This window comes from Pelophylax lessonae, assembly GCF_965119305.1.
Source record: "Pelophylax lessonae genome assembly, chromosome: 3".
Taxonomy (NCBI): Eukaryota; Metazoa; Chordata; class Amphibia; order Anura; family Ranidae; genus Pelophylax; species Pelophylax lessonae.
Window position 1 is genome coordinate 197,418,330 of NC_138770.1, and position 16,340 is coordinate 197,434,669.

General features: G+C 47.7%; 1 protein-coding gene across 1 annotated transcript in view; it reads left to right on the plus strand.

The window, feature by feature from the left end:
* Positions 1–15,932, plus strand: part of GIGYF2 (GRB10 interacting GYF protein 2) — a 615,584-nt gene extending 599,652 nt beyond the window's left edge. Inside the window, exons 27-28 of the mRNA XM_082251280.1 lie at positions 14,624–14,750; positions 15,104–15,932. Of these exons, the coding sequence (XP_082107406.1) occupies positions 14,624–14,750; positions 15,104–15,171 (195 nt within the window). The 3' untranslated portion in view covers positions 15,172–15,932. The remainder of the gene's footprint in view (positions 1–14,623; positions 14,751–15,103) is intronic.
* The last annotated feature ends 408 nt before the right edge of the window (positions 15,933–16,340 follow it).

Sequence of the window (16,340 nt, forward strand, 5' to 3'; positions counted from 1 at the left end):
TTGATAATGTATGGAATATTCCACTGCTTACGCTTTGCCAGAAGGTGGCCTGTTTGGCTATCACTTCTGCTCGCAGGGTGTTGAAGCTGGCTGCGTTTTGTCGTACCCCCTACTTGGTGGTTCTTCGCCCGTGTCCATCGTTCCTTCCTAAGGTTCTCTCTAATTTTCATTTGAATTAAGACCTTGTGTTGCCTTCTGTGTGTCCCAGGCTCAAACATCCTAAGGATTTTGATTTGCTTACTCTGGATGTGATTAGGGCGAGTCGGTTATATCTGGCAGTCATGGAGTCTTTTCGGAGGTCAGATTCACTGTCTGGGATCACGGGCTAGCCAAGAATAGGGCTGTCCGCTTCGTCTGCGACCATTTCCAGATTGATCAGGCAGATGGTGTCTCGGGCCTCATCTATCAAGGGTCAAGTTCCTTCTTTCCCTGTTACGGCGCACCCTACTTAGGCTCTTCGTGTTTCTGGTCCTTTTGTCATTTGTCGACAGTGGTGCAAGTTTGCAAGGCGTCCACTTGTTCGTCAGTGCACACTTTCACTAAATTCTACAAAGTGGATGTTTTGGCATCTGCAGATGCTTTCTTTGGCCACAGAGTTTTTGCAGGCTGCTGTTTAGAGGACGTGTTCTCTCTTTGGGGGTGTATGTTCAGGTGGCCTCCAGTTGTTTTTTGCAGAGCTCCTGTTTTACCTGATTGGCTATTAGTTTTAGCCTTGGGATTTTTTGTTGTCCCACCCCTCATGTTTGGCACTGCTTGGGGACGTCCCCATGATACTGACTAATGCAAAGCTGTGTCCGTCAATAAACGAAAGAGAAAATGGAATTTTTGTACTTACCGTAAAATCTATTTCTCTGAATTGACGGACACCGCATCCACCCCTCTATAAAGTTGTAATAATTCTGACACTACTAAACTAAACTGAAGACATATATAGCAGAGAAGGGCGAGTATACCACCTGGGACTGCCCATAGGCGTAGCCAAGTCTTTTCTCTGCCTTGTGTCCTACCTCTGTAGGGGGCAATATAACCCATAACTCTGAATAATGGAGAGCTGTGTCTGCATAAAGTACAAAAATCCCATTTTCTCTTTCGTTCGTTGACAGACACAGCTCCATATCATCTTTGACCTTTGGGTTATGCTGTTCTACTTATTAGTAGGACACTAGGCGGAAAAGAATTCACTATGCCTGTAGAGCAGTCCAAGGGGTATACTCCCACTTCCTGCTATAGGATTTCAGTTTTTTTCTGCCTACTCAGGAGTAAGGACCTAGCTCCTTGTTGGGATCTCTGGTCCTGGCATTTTTCCCTTTTTAAACTGATTTTTTTTTTCTTTCATTATTTTCTGTTCCTGAGAGAACTACAATCAACAGCTGGACTGGCCGACGCACTGGATAGCCTAGATCCTTACGGTCTTCCCAGTCTAGGCAGCGAGCGCGACCCAATATTAGCTCCACGTTGGATTGGCCACAACATAGCCCCAATGGACGGGGGCTGGTTGGCGAGTTAAACGCCTTGCGAGGACGCATAGCCCTGGTCACAGCGTACCTCTGGCCCACAGCACCCCCCTTCCAAGATGGTGTGGTGGACTGCCCGGAGTGTTGCCTGCTCAGTTACATGGTGTGGGGACTAGTGTCCACCCTCACCTGTGGGGAATTATCAGAATGGACGTGGGCCCCTTCCTCGGGTTGGTAGCCCCCCAATGTACCTTTCCTTCCCAAATGGTGCCCACCCCTCACTAATGGGGTCCCCCTGCTCTAATACCCTCACCTACCCCCTTAATACTCCCCTTGTGGTGGTCAGGCTATCCTTCAGTGTGGGGTGTTATGTGGTGATATGCTGGAGGAGGGTGGAAGCCCACCGCCGGCGGCTCACAGTGACCTTTTTCTGAGGAAAAATGTCCTGGTGAGGGTCCCTTTTAGGCCCCCTGGCTGGCTTCATGTACCTGAGGGGCCGTTGGGGGTCCTGGGAGTCGGGCGGGCACTGCAATCTTCCTGTGGTTGGCTGCTATGGAGCTTGGCGGCCATGTTTGTGTAGTCCGGCGGCCATGTTTCTGTAGTTTCCTATTTAAGTCAGTGTGGCGGCCATTTCCTTGTAGGAGCAGTGTTCGACTGTGGGCCTCTAGGGACTCCGCTTCCTTTTCCTTTCTGATTGCCGCACGGCATGCAGCTTGGCGTTTTGTGTCCTTCCTGAGTTGGTGGTGGTGAGTCCCTGGGGGTGTGCAGTCTCCTTCTTAATGCTACTGTAGCGCCTGGTGCGCTGGGACCTGTGGTGCCACTACTGCTGTGGTGGGGTGGTGTTTTACAGCGTTTTTTTTTTTTTGTTTTGTTTTTTTTCAGAATTTGCTGGCTGTCTCCGGGTTAACCATGGAGTCCCTGGAACATGTCACCACCTGACCCACTCTCAGAAGCTTCGGGACCCTCTTATTCTCAGTCCCCCATGACGGTGGTCCTACAGTTACTGGTGTCTAAAGTTGATATGGCCCTTCAAAAGAGGCCAAGCAAAAAGATAGGATTCCGATTCTGAGGTTGATTTGGCCACCGCGGACGCGATTCAACCCTCTAGGTGTGCGTCCACGCACCCTGACTGTTCTGACAGTGAGGATGAGTCCCCTTCCACTACAACCGCGCATGAAAAGGCGTTTGTAGAGACACTGATTGTATCAGTGTGGGATACTTTAAAATTGGAGGACACAGCAAAAGCTCCGTCTGCACAATTTGGTACCTGCAGACCATCCAAGGTGACTAAGGTGTTCCCCTTTCCTGCCTATTTCGACGATATGGTTGCAAGTCAGAGGGGTTCCCCGAAACCCATGGTTGGGATACCTAAGCATTTCTCTAGGACAGGGTCGGGAACCTATGGCTCACGAGCCAGACGTGGCTCTTTTGATGGCTGCATCTGGCTCGCAGACAAATAGGGTCTCCTGCTATGAGTATATCATTATAAGCCCCGAGTTGATTCCATGCCTGCGCGCTGTGGCCACACTGGTTGCTAGTATGCCGCTTGGTGTCTAGCAACCAGTGATGTCACGTGACGTCAGCGGCGTCACGTGATAGCTGGAGAGCGAGGGCAATGGTCAAATTCCTCCTCCGCTCCTAAATTTACTCCACCCACCACTGGCCACCTCCCTCTTCTCCAGGCGGCAGCGTGGGCTCAGCGTAGAGCCGAGGTAGGTCCTGAAGCGACAGGTTAGTCAGTCAGACTCGTCAGTGTAAATATTTTGTGTTCTGTGCTTCCCCTGTCTCAAGTAATTGCAAATACTCTTTCAGAAAGAGTATTTGCAATTACTAAGTTGAGACAGGGAAGCACAGAAAGCAAAAAATTATAGGCTAACCTGCACCTTTTTTTTATTTTTGTTCACCGTTTACAGAGGCTCCCAATACCCTCACTGAAGAAGTGCTGCAGGCCTGCAGCCGTATATACAGTGGAATTTTTTAATAACATTTCCCCAGACATTGGTATTTTGGCACATATGGGCTACACATCCAATTTCTGTTTGCACTAAGGTTATTTCTCCTTTCCATTGTTGTGCCCTGTAAATCACACTAGTGTGAACAGGGGAAGTCAACTTTAATATTTCAGCTCCTTTAACCACTTCAGCCCTGGAAGGTTTTACCCCCTTAATGACCAGACCATTTTTTGCAATTTGTCACTGCGTTACTTAAATAAAGGTTCTTGACCCCTGAAATATAGTGTATGACTCTCACAGAATTACATTTGAAAATATATGGTGTTCGTGGCTCTCTCAGCCAAAAAGGTTCCTGACCCCTGCTCTAGGAGGTATCCTTAACCTTGGTCTCCAATGCCTTAATGGAATTGGCAAAACGTCTGCGCCAGCATCCTTCTGAGCTGTCAGATAAGTTGGTATAGGGGTTACAGTATATCTGAGTTGCCTCTCTGGATGCAGTCCCCTTTGGCCTGCAGACTGTCTGTGACAGCTGTGAATCTTCGCCGCATGATTTTGCTGAAATACTGGTCTGCGGACCAGGCTCCTAAAAAGGTGCTGACTGATCTCCCTTTTGTAGGAGACTGCCGGTTTGGAGCTTCTATGGAAGCAATCATTAAAGGTCTTACAGGAGGTAAGAGTACTCTGCTTCCACAGGTCTCCAAGAGCAAAGAGCCTGTTGCAAATAAAGGAAGCTTGCCTCCATAATATTTGTCAGGCACCATCATTTTCATTGCTTTTCCGTGGACGAGGAGCATTATCAATTTGTGGCATTACACTATGGTCTCGCCTCAGCTCCTCAGGTGTTCACAAAAGTGTTGACCTTGCTCAGGCAGAGTGGAATTGCGGTACTGGGTTACCTGGACAGTCTCTGTCTGTCTTACAAGACAATTGGGACATCACTGTGCATCTCTGCATGAGTTTGGCTGGGAACTGATTTTTCAGAAATCAGCTCTGACTCCGTCCAACAGACTGGATTCCCTAGGCCTGACTCTGGATTCAGCCTCAGCCCAGGTGTTTCTTCCGGAGACAAAACTCAATAAGTTGCAAGATGTGATTCGGCTCCTGTTATCCTGTTGCAGAGTGCGATTGCTGGGTGCAGCGGAGTCCATTCAGATCAGACATTTTGGAGTAAACAGGAACTGGCTTCTTTATTGGAACATAACACAGAAAGAAAAGATGTCACCTCATTGTAATAAGAACAACAGACAGGAAGAGATAACCAACAAGTTCAGTACAGTTCTAGTTAACACCCCTTCTCAACAGCTAAGGCTTAGTCTATTAAACCCATCTTCTTTGTAAGCCTTGAGTGTCTTTCAGCGGTCAGAGGCTTTGTAAGGATATCTGCTGTCATATCCTCGGTTGGGCAATAAAGACCTTGCTCTTGAAGATCCCTTAGAAAGTGTAACTTCACATCAATGTGCTTGGTTCTTGAATTAACTCCTTCCATGTGCGCAAGTGCGAGGCATCCTTGATTGTCCTCATAGATTTCTGTTGGTCCAAACTGTGGTTGACCCAAATCTGTTAATAGCGGTCTCAGCCATATAACTTCTTGGCTTGCTGGCGCTGCAGCAACGTATTCTGCTTCAGTAGACGACAGTGAAACAGAGTTGCTTTTTACTAGTCCAAAGGATGGCACCTCCTGACAGAAAAAAATAAGTATCCACTGGTAGATTTCCTGTCGCTGGTGTCTCCTGCCCAGTCAGCATCCACATATAGTGTTAAGGTGCTTTCATCACTTGCTGGTAACTTTAACTTGTAGTGCGAAGTCCCTTTAAGATAGCGAATTATTCGCTTTACAGCATTCCAGTCCTTTTGCTTGGCATTGAAACCTTTCTGCATAGGATTCCAACAGTTGCTGCAAAGTCCGGCCTTGTAGCAGTGGTAAGATACAGCAATTTCCCTATTGCCTTCCTGTATTGAGTATTAGTAGGTAATGGGTTATCTTGGCAATTCATCTCCTTTTAGATAGTTGGTTTCCATAGGAGACTTTACTGGTTTGGCGTCTTCCATTCCAAATGTTTCAATTATTTCTTGTATTTTGTGTCTTTGGTTCAGAAGAAAGCTGCCATCTTCCTCTCTCTCGATCTGGATGCCGAGGTAATTCTTTATGTTGCCAAGATCTTTGGTGTTGAAGTTCTGATTTTAGTTTTTCTAGTATTTCTGCTTCATCCCCTTCTTGCTCAAAGCAAATCAGAATATCATCCACATAAATAAGCATATTTACCCATCTGTCTGCCAATTTCTTTGTGTATAAGCAGGGGTCTGCTTTACTCCTCGGAAAGTTTTGATGTGTAAGCACTTCATTTATTTTTATATTCCACGCTCTGGCTGCTTGCCTTAGACCATATATACTCCTGCGAAGTTTGCATACTAGGTCTGGCCTTTGTTCGTCTTTGAACCCTGGCGGCTGTTCCATGTAAATCACTTCTGTTAGCTCGCCATGTAGAAACGCGGTTTTCACATCAAAATGTTTCACTTGCATTTTCCTTGTGACAGCTACTGTCAGTAAAGTCCGTATTGTAGTGTGCTTGACTACTGGTGCAAATGTCTCGTCATAGTCCTCTCCGTATTTTTGAGAATAGCCCTTGGCTACTAGTCTTGCTTTGTATCGCTCAATTGGGCCATCTGCATTGTATTTCACTTTAAAGGTCCATTTACAGCCTATGGCTTTCCTTCCGGGTGGTAACTCTGTAAGTGTCCATGTTTTAGTGTCATGCATGGATTTTATCTCTTCCTCAGCAGCCTTTATCCATTTACTTGCTTCTTGTTCTGAAAGCTGAGATATGTCTTCCCAGGTTGCAGGTTCGTTGATACTGGCAGTACTTGCTTTGTAAGAGAGACGTACAGGTGGTTTACCTTTGTTTTCTCTTGTTGAACGTCTCGTTTTTGTGTCTGAGCCTTTTTGTGTCTGCTCTTGTACTGTTGCAGAGTGCGATCACTGGGTGCAGCGGAGTCCATTCAGATCAGACATTTTGGAGTAAACAGGAACTGGCTTCTTTATTGGAACATAACACAGAAAGCAAAGATGTCACCTCATTGTAATAAGAACAACAGACAGGAAGAGATGACCAACAAGTTCAGTACAGTGTACAGGATATTACAACACATCATAGAAAATGCATAGCATATCACTAAGCATTAGCGACATCTAGTGTCCTATTTGTGAACTGCAGTTAATCTGCTAAGCTGAAAGCTGTTGTATCTCCAACATATCCAACCGTCAGTCATCTATCAGGACTTGCATGCAAGTAAGTGGTGGGCTTGATGGTCTCCACCTTCGAGGCGGTTCCGTTTGCTCAATTCCATACCAGGCTCTTGCAAAAGTACAGGCTCTTGCAAAAGTAGATTTTTGCCAAATGGTACAAGAATCCTCAATCTTTGGACAATTTGATCCTGTTGAGCCGGGGTATGAGGAGATCCTTAATATGATGGCTTTGTTTGCCGTCAATTCGACAGGGAAAGTCATGTACTGGACAGTGGTTTCTGCAGATGCCAGCCTGTCCTGATGGGGAGGTGTCTGGGGCACAGGTACAGCTCAGGGGGTTTAGACTTGGAAGGAGTGCAGTCTGCCAATCAATATCCTGGAGATTCGGGCAATCCGGCTTTGCCTGTCCCAGCGGATGGATCATCTGCAGAGTTGCCCGGTAAGGATTCAGTTGGACAACGCCGTGGCATATTTCAATCATCAAGGGGGCACCAAAAGTGCCCTAGTGGCCGGTATTCTAAGGTGGGCAGAACGTACCTCAGTCAACAGGGCGAATGGTCTCTTCACACGTGGACATGTTGGCCTCTCGTCTCAATCGCAAGGTTCAGAGGTTTTTGGCAGGGTCTTGGGATCCTCTGGCCAATGCCTCCGACACTCTAGTGGCCCCTTGGGGTCAGTATCGTCTCATATACGCTTTTCTCTTTTACAACTTTTGCCGAGACTTCTACGCAGAATCGAAGCAGAAGGGATTCCAGTCATTCCGGTGGCTCCAGACTAGCCTCGCTATTCTTGGTACGCAGGTATAATAAGGCTGGTAGCGGATGCCCCTTGGAGACTCACTCTCAGAGAAGATCTTTTGTCTCAAGGACCGATCCTTCCATGCTGCTTTAAAGGCATGGCTATTGAAAGCCAGGTACTGAAGGACAGAGGGTTGTCGGATTCGGTAATTCCTACAGTGTTAAAACTAGGAAATCCACTTTGAGGAAGATTTATCGAGTTTGGAGGGCGTACACTTGGTTTTGGGGCTCCGGGGGGGGCGGGGTGGGTTCTCTCCATTCCTTTATGGTGTCTAGTCTGCTGGGGTTTCTACAACGAAATGTTGATTAGCGTTTGGCCCTGGGCACCATCAGGGGACAGATTTCCACCTTTGGCCTCCAATTCCTTAGTTCTCATTTTTGTTCAGGGGGTACGCCACCTGGCTCCTCTCGTTAAGTCTCCGTTGCCTCCATGTGACCTCAATATGGTACTGTCGGTTCTTCAAATCCGCCTTTTTAAAATTTTGCCTACCCTGTCACAGAAGATGGCCTTCTTGGTGGCCATCACTTCTGCACACAAGGTGTCGGAGCTGGCTGCGTTGTCCTGTCTGTCACCCTACCTGGTGGTTCACAGGGACAAAGTGGTGCTTCGTCCCTGTCAGTCATTCTTTCCTAAGGTCCTCTTGGGTTTTCATTTAAATGAAGACATTGTGTTGCCTTCCTTGTGCCCTAAGCCGAAACATCGTAAATAAATTGCTTTACTTTCCCTGGATGTGGTTCGAGCAATCAGGGTTTACCTGGCGGCGACTGAGTCGTTCCGAAAATAGGATTCCTTGTTTGTCCTTCCGGATGGATCGAGAAAGGGTCAAGGCCGCATCTGCGCCCACCATTTCCAGATGGTAGTGCAGGCCTATTCCATTAGGGGCCAGGTTCCTCCTTTCCCTTTTGAGGCACGATCTACGAGGGCGCTTAGTGCTACTTGGGCCTTCCGTCATCAGGCGTCAGTGGTACAAGTTTGCAAGGGGGCCATCTGGTAATCAGTACACACATTCACAATGTTTTTTTTCAAGGTGGATGTACTAGCATCTGCGGATGCTGTGTTCGGCCACAAAGTTTTGCAGGCTGCTGTTGCAGAGACTTCAGCCTCTTGAGTGTTTATTTTTTCCTGGTAGGTGAGCTCCAGTTTTTCCTGGTTGAGCTCCTGGTTTACCTGGTTGGATAAGTTTAGCCCTATTGGGAAATAGGTTTATTGCTGTGCTTTTCCCACCCTTCATGTTGACACTGCTTTGGGACGTTCCAAGGGTCAAAGAAGATATGGATCTGTGTCAGTCAATGAACTAAAGAGAAAACTTGATTTTTGTCTTACCGTAAAATCTTTTTCTCTGATGTTCGTTGACGGACCCAGAAGAATACATAACCCCACTCACAGAGGGGTGGGTACTGACACTGCTTGTTAAAAAACTGAAGTCCTATAGCAGGAAGTGGAATTATACCCCCTGGGACTGCCCTATAGGCATAGTCAATCATTTTCTGCCTAGTGTCCTACTCCTAAGGAGAGCAGCATAACCCAAGGGTCAAAGAAGATATGGAGCTGTGTCCATCAATGAACATCAAAGAAAAGGATTTTACGATAAGACCAAAATCCAGTTTTCGCTTTCGTCCACCAACGGACGTAGCTGCTGCTTTAAATCATAGGATGGGTAATACGCCTCTCCCACTAGGAGTGACCAGGTAGAGCCATAGGCTTTGACACGCCCAGGAGGGCGGGGTCCCTGGGTTATTACCCCTGGCCTTACCGTTGCCTCTTCAGTTTAAGCTGTCTGCTCTTAGGAGTGGCCAAACAGCTCCCTGCTGAGACCTTTTTGTCCTAGCTATGTCTTAAAGGGATCCTTTTTTATTTTTTTGTTGCTACTGACTGCAGTTCCTGTGGTATGCCGGCTGGGTTTTGGACTGGCTATATGAGAGCCTTAGGGTCTCCCAGTTTGTGCCAGTGAGCGCTTGCAGACCGCAGCTCCGCGCTGGGTCTGCTGGCCTGTGGGTGAAACAACCCGCCCGGACGCACACACCTGGGCTGACAGCGCCCTAACTGTGGTGCAGAGGCAGTCTGTCAGGATGGACGCCCACTCTCAGCAGCGTGGTCTGGTAAGTACAGTCTCCCCCCCCCCCCCCCCGTCTGGTTAGTGGGCCTGGGGCGGACTTAGGCTCCTCCATAGGTGAGTAGGTCCCTCGGGTACCCATACCTCCTACCACCCTCCTCCACTATGAAGGGTCACCTGGGACCTTCCCCTCCTACCCTGACCTCTCCCTACCCTGGGCTCCGGACCCCCGGGACACTTTTTTAGTGGGGGGGTCCCCTATGTAAGTAGCCTCAGGTGCTATACTGCGTAGTGGACAGTGGGGGGGAGGCCTCAGGGGAGGGTACATGGTTGCACCTCATACCGCTACCTTGGGAGGGGTCATCCACCGGAATGACCCCCGCCAGGTCCCCCAGGCCTGTTACTAGGTTAGGCCCAAGGTCACATGCTCATTGGAGCGAAGCAGCCATTTTACCATAGCCGGCAGCCTTAACAGGCCCTTAGCAGCCTGCCTGGGTATCCCTATCACTGTAATGCCAGTGGCCATTTTGCTGGAGCCGGAGACAAAACGGCACAGGAGCTTCTGGATCTTGTGGGCGGGGGCGTTTCCTTCTACCTTCTCTTCTCCATGATGCTGATGGACCTTGCTGTGTTCTCCATGTGGTAACTACTCTAAAGGAGTTTAATTACCCTGGCCTTCACCTTTTCATCTTCAGAGGGGTTTCAGGCCTTTAGGAGGTTTAGGATTATCCCCCGGAGTAACACTGCGTGCATTGCGATTGCCTCTTAAAGGCGCAGTAGCGGCGGACTTGCTGGGACCTGTGGTGCCTTTTGTAACCTCACAGCCTCAGGGGCGTTAATATTTGGCGATTGGGCGCGGATTGCTCCCTCTTAGGCCATTGCTGCTGTTTTCAGGAGAAGCTTCTGTTTAACCCCTTGCGGTGCATGTTCCGGTGTTTCCCCGTTTCCCTATATGCTTTTTACATTCTTACTGTGCAATCCTACTGTTTGTCCATATGTCTAACATGGATTCCCAAAGTTTGTCTGCGACCCCCAATGTATCGTTGGGGCCCGCTTCTAATGCTTTTGATGTGACTTTATTGTCTGTGATGCAAGAAATGTCCAGAAAAATGGACAAAGTTATTGCAGCAGCATTTACTAAGAAACACCCTTGCCTGTCTCATCTCAGACCTCAGATTCTGAGGCGATATGGTCGATGGCGACGCAGACCCCATTTTGGAGGATGCGTCCCCACATTCAGACAAATAACCCTAGCTGAATCTAGGATCATCCCTAGATACTCCAGTCTGGTTGTTGGAACCAGGGCAGATTTCTGAAGGTTGAGATTCCAACCGAACTGCTTCAGAGTGTGTTAAAGAAGGAGTGTCAACACAGGATGACACTGTGGACACTTAAGTTAATACGTGCCACGTCCTATTCAAACTGTTTATGGAGGGGATAGGGACAATGGACTTTATTGGCACTGACAACCAGACAATTATGTCCTAAAAATCAAAATATTTTATTGAAAAATCATTAAAAGACACATGTACGTATAAATACCACCACAGGTGCAAAACAAGAAACATCAAAGAAAACATTCACATACAAATTAAAAAAAAAAAAAAAACACACATTAAAAGGCATATATAACCTTAATAGCCATAGCCTCTAAAAACCCTCTACATCACGGGTGTCAAACACAAGGCCCGCGGGCCGAATGTGGCCCTCCAGGCCATTTCATGTGGCCCTCGCACCTCTCCTGCAGCTACCCCCTCATCTCTGTCCCTACCTTGTCTCAGCAGTTGGCATCAGAGTGGAGGACAGAACTCCTCATACAGATTCTGTACCTCTCTGTTTAGCTGCAGCACCACCTCATCTCTGCCTCTCCGGGTCTCAGCAAACTCCAGCCCCTCCCCTGGTCCTCCTCCAGACCCTGCATTTTCTTTTTCCCAGCTTCTTCCAGGAAGAAGCACAAGGTAAAGAGGGTACACTGTGATGTAAGGGAAGGTGGGGGACTTTTCACTTCTGTGGGGTGCTTTGGACATCTAGTCTTACAGCTACAGCCGGCCCTTTGAGGGCAACCATAATGCTTGTGCGGCCCTCGATGAAATTGGGTTTGACACCCCTGCTCTACATAAACCAAGTATACCGTGATGAAGCTGTACAAACTGAAAGCTGTGAAAAAGCCCTAGGGCTGTTTCTGGTATGGTCATATGAAGCTAGTAGGCAGATTCATCGACAGTAGAGGTCGAGAGGCTTGATATTGGGTAATGAATTCGGTCAGAAACACAACTCTACATGTTTCACGCGTTTAGCGCTTCTTCAGGAGTTTAAATATTAGCTGAACAATTCAATATACCAAATGTTAACACAGTGCACAAAAGGCACTATTCCCAATTAGAAAACGAGGTTCAAATGCCTGAGCCTGCAAAGCAGACAGAGAGGAACAGCCGTCCGAAAATTTTGCCTCAGACCACGCCTCAAACACAACGGAGAGGGGTGTGTAAGAAGGAGGTGGGGGGATATTTAGGAGCACGGTCCTTAATCCATTTAAATAGGTAATGTGGGTGAGGTCACGAAATATACAGCTGGATGCTGTTTGGCCTAAATGTAGTCAACAAGCAGATTCCAGAAAGGGTAATTCAACGTTTCCTCAAAATATATAGTGCAACGTAACCACCCCGGATGTCTAGGTAGATTATTATTCTGTATGCCAGAGAGTCCCTTTAATAGTAAGTAGGGCTCCAACTCCTGTGATTATAATGGTAAAGCTTAACCTGCATCCGGGGGGAGAGCGCCGGCTGGAACGGCCGTGACCTCAGGAGAGCTGCCAATAAAGTCCATTGTCCCTATCCCCTCCATGCTTCAGAGTGTGAATGGTCACCTCCAAATCCCGTTCCAATGTCACAGAAGAGTCCGCTCTGAGAAGAAGATCGTCCAGCTACCCCAGAATCGCTATTCCTCTCTGTCGTAGCAGAGCCAGGATAGGGGCCAACACCTTGGTCAAGACCCTGGGAGCAGAGACGAGACCAAACGGTTAACACCACAAATTAAAAATGGTCCTTGCCCATCACGAAGTGGAGGAATCGTTGATGACCCTGGCAAATAGGGACATGGAGATAGGCATCCTTGATATCGATCGAGGCCAGCAGGTCCCCCAGGTGCAAGAACGTCACTACTGACCGCAGGGACTCAATGCAAAATTTCTGGACACGCACAAAGCTGCAGAGTTTTGAGGTCCAAGATTGGACGCAATTTGCCCTCCTTCCGTGGAATGAAACCGGTTCGAAAAGAGCCCTCAAAAGCGTTCCTGATGAGGAACTGGTACAATCACGCCTTGTGACAGCATATCCCGAATCGCTTCCTGCAGCCCCGCAAGGTGGTCTGGGGACAGCTGAAGATTGGAGGGAAAAAATCTGTCTGGCGGAGGGGAACGAAACTCTATCGTGTACCCGGACTGAATTACCTCATGGACCCACCTGGTCTTTCTACCTCCTGTAAAGTTACAGAAGTTAAGGGAAGCGATTCTGTCGCTGCTGGCCTGATGGTGTCCTCCTTCGAGGCCGTACCATATGCTCAGGCCCACACGAGACTTTTGCAACAGGAGATCCTTGTCAAATGCGACAAGGATCCTCTATTCCTGGACAGTCTGATTTGTTTGAGTCTGAGATCCAAGGACTCCCTGAATTGGTGTCTCGGCTCTCCGAATCTTCTCCACAGGAAATACTTCCTTCCAGTATTATGGATGGTGGTGACGAAAGATTCCTTTCTGACCGGTTGAGGGGGAGTGCTGGGCACACTTGTATGTTCAAGGGACCTGGAATTTGGAAGAGTCCAAGCTCCTGATCAACGAGAGCAATCAAGTTGAACCTGTTCTGTCCGAGTCCAGTTCGACAATGTCACGGCCGTGGCATATGTCAATCATCAAGGGGGCACCAGGAGTGCCCTGGCGGCTCTGGAGGTAGACAAAATCCTGCGCTGGGCAGAGGACTACGTCCCAGCCCTATCCGCCGTGTACATTCCCGGCGTAGACAATTGGCAGGCGGACTACCTGAGTCGTTAAACCCTGGGTCAGGGAGAGTGGTCCCTGCATCCACAAGTGTTCCACCAGCTGTGTCTCCGGTGGGGGACCCCGGATTTGGACCTGTTCGCCTCCAGACAAAGCAGGAAAGTTTGTGGCTCACTCCAGAGATCCTCTGGCCAATGCAGTAGACGATCCCTGGTGGCTCACTGGAGCCAGTACGGGCTAATTTATGCGTTTCCTCCGCTGAAACTTTTATCTCGCCTGCTACGCAGGGTCGGGTTGGAGGGGATTCTGGTAATTGTTGGGCTCCATTTTATATAGTTGGCTAATGTTAGCTGTGGGAATTGCATTCTTTTAAGTTTTTCCTTTCCCCACACCTCAGTGGTTACTGCATTTGGACGTCCCATCCATCTAGGATTTAAAGCAGCAGCTACGTCCGTGGGTGGACAAATGAAAATGGGATTTTTTACTTGCCACCAACGGACGTAACTCCCACCCCTCTTTTCTCTGAAGAGTAGGGTTTTGGTGGTTGTTCACTGCTTGCAACTACACTGAAGATGCAACGGTGAGGCCAGGGGTAATAACCCAGGGAACCCCAATCCCCCTGGGCGTGTCAAAGTCTTTGGCTCTACCTGGTCACTCCTAGTGGGAGGGGCTTATTATACATCCGTCTATGATTTAAAGCAGCAGCTATGTCCGTCGGTGGACTCCGAGAAATGGATTTTACGGGAAGTAAAAAATCCCATTATTTTGGAGTACAGGACACAGGTCCTTGCTCTTTCTCTGATCTCCTTACTGCTTGGTAGAAAAACTAAAATCTGAGGTTTGTGGGGTTGCATTGGGTACACAGGGTTGAGGTTTCCAACAAAGCTTTTGTTCCAATGTCCCATCATCTGAAGGTAGTGGCAAATAACCCAGGGTCTAAGAATAAACTGTGTTCTGTACCGTACTCTTAACATATGGAATTTCTGTCTACATCAAAATTCCTATTTCAGCTGGCATGCGCTTTGGGTCGCAGTACCCTTAACCAAAAATAGAGCGCAATAAGGCTGGCAAATTCCTCTACATTTCTCATATTTTGCCACCCAAAAAAATAATGTTTTTGTGGTTTATTAGGAATCTGGATGGGGTATGTACCCAACAAGTCAAAATAACTCGCAGCTGGCAACACTAGAAACTGCACAAAGCGCTGGACGCAAGAAGAAGAAACAGAAGATGGTTCGTGCAGATCCAAGTCTTCTAGGCAAGTGTCTACTTTTCATTTCTCACTTCAATTATCTCTCCAGATGGCAATCCATTTTATTTTTATGTTGCTTTCTGCTATTCATACATCTCTTAACTTATGTTTTTCCTTGGTAGTCTTTAATTTTAGGGGCATATTTAAAAACCAGCAAATGTCAAATATACTAAATATTCATTTCATGTGAACCTTGCTAGTACATGTGTTTTAAATTGAAGGGATTATTTAACCACCTATAAATATTTGGTGAATGTCACATTTACCATTTTATAAATATGCCCTTTAATCTCTCATATTACGTCTCTATCCTCTGTTATTGCTCCATTCTTATTTAATGCTTTGCCTTTCTATTTCAGGGTTTTCGGTCAATGCTTCCTCTGAGAGGTTGAACATGGGCGAGATAGAGACTCTGGAGGACTATTGATCATCGTGGTGGGGTAGGGGTAACCTGTCCCGCTCCCCTACCTCTGCTTCAATGAGAGGAGGTAGCCGAACTTTTGACTCCACCTACCCCAAAAACACACTCCCAGTGCCCTGCTCAGGTCATCACAGGGCTACCTCCCACAATGTTTTGCAGAGCAGGACAAGTGTTGAGCATGCTTCACCCTCCACTCACCTAGGCATCCTCCTGGGCAATGTGGTGAAGGCACTCTGAGTGGGTAGAGAGTGAGTTATGGGGAACATTACCTTCTCTTATTGCAGTACTGTCCGGTCTCGTTTCAGAGACTTGCACAGTCTGTTATCTTTTCCACCGTTATTAGGTGGAGAGAGGAGGCTTTTGGGTTGGACTTTGCACCTCCCCTTACTGCTTCGTTGGGGTTTAGCTCTGTGGATTTTTTGTAAGGCATCCTAAATCTGTGTGGAGCTTTTGAAGTTTGTGCAGTGCATACATGGCCTTCTGCACTTCTGGAGTGAAAATATTCTGGAGGTAAGAATAGCATTGCTCCCCTCTGTCCTTACCTTGCACTTTATAGTGTGCATCTATTACCTGATATTTTTTTTTTCATATAATAGTTGTCAGGGGGGGAGCAACATTAAAGCCCAACGCAAAGAAAATCCCCATGCAGTGGAGCTATTCCTGCACTGCACAGATCAGCTGCTTGTTTTTGTCTAGAGCATTGGAGAATGGAGATATACTTGCCTATTCCTCCATGCACAAGACCGGTCCCTATGGCTCCTGCCACCCCTCCCGGTCATGTGCAGTGGACTGTGGTCTTGTGCGGTGGGCTGTTCATGAAGTCGTCATACCCAAAGACCTGCTCTGGATGTGACAACATCAGGAATAGTCCATCAGTGGATCATGGGTGGAGTGCCATTTGCAGGTGGAGCAGAGGATCAGACAAGTATAAGCTTTCTCCAATCACCACTGCATGGAAAAACGTTTTTTTGCCTAGAGTTGGGTTTTAATTGCAGCTACTTCTCTGACGTGTACCGATCACTCTACAGTTTGATTCTAAAAAAAACACAAAATCAGTTGGTGATTTAGTTCTTAAGACCTGCTCCGCCTAGTTGATGCATATTTACTTAGAAGTGCAGACACATGGTGTGAATCAGAAGTGACACATTATACACAGCTCCCAGGCCACTGTCAAG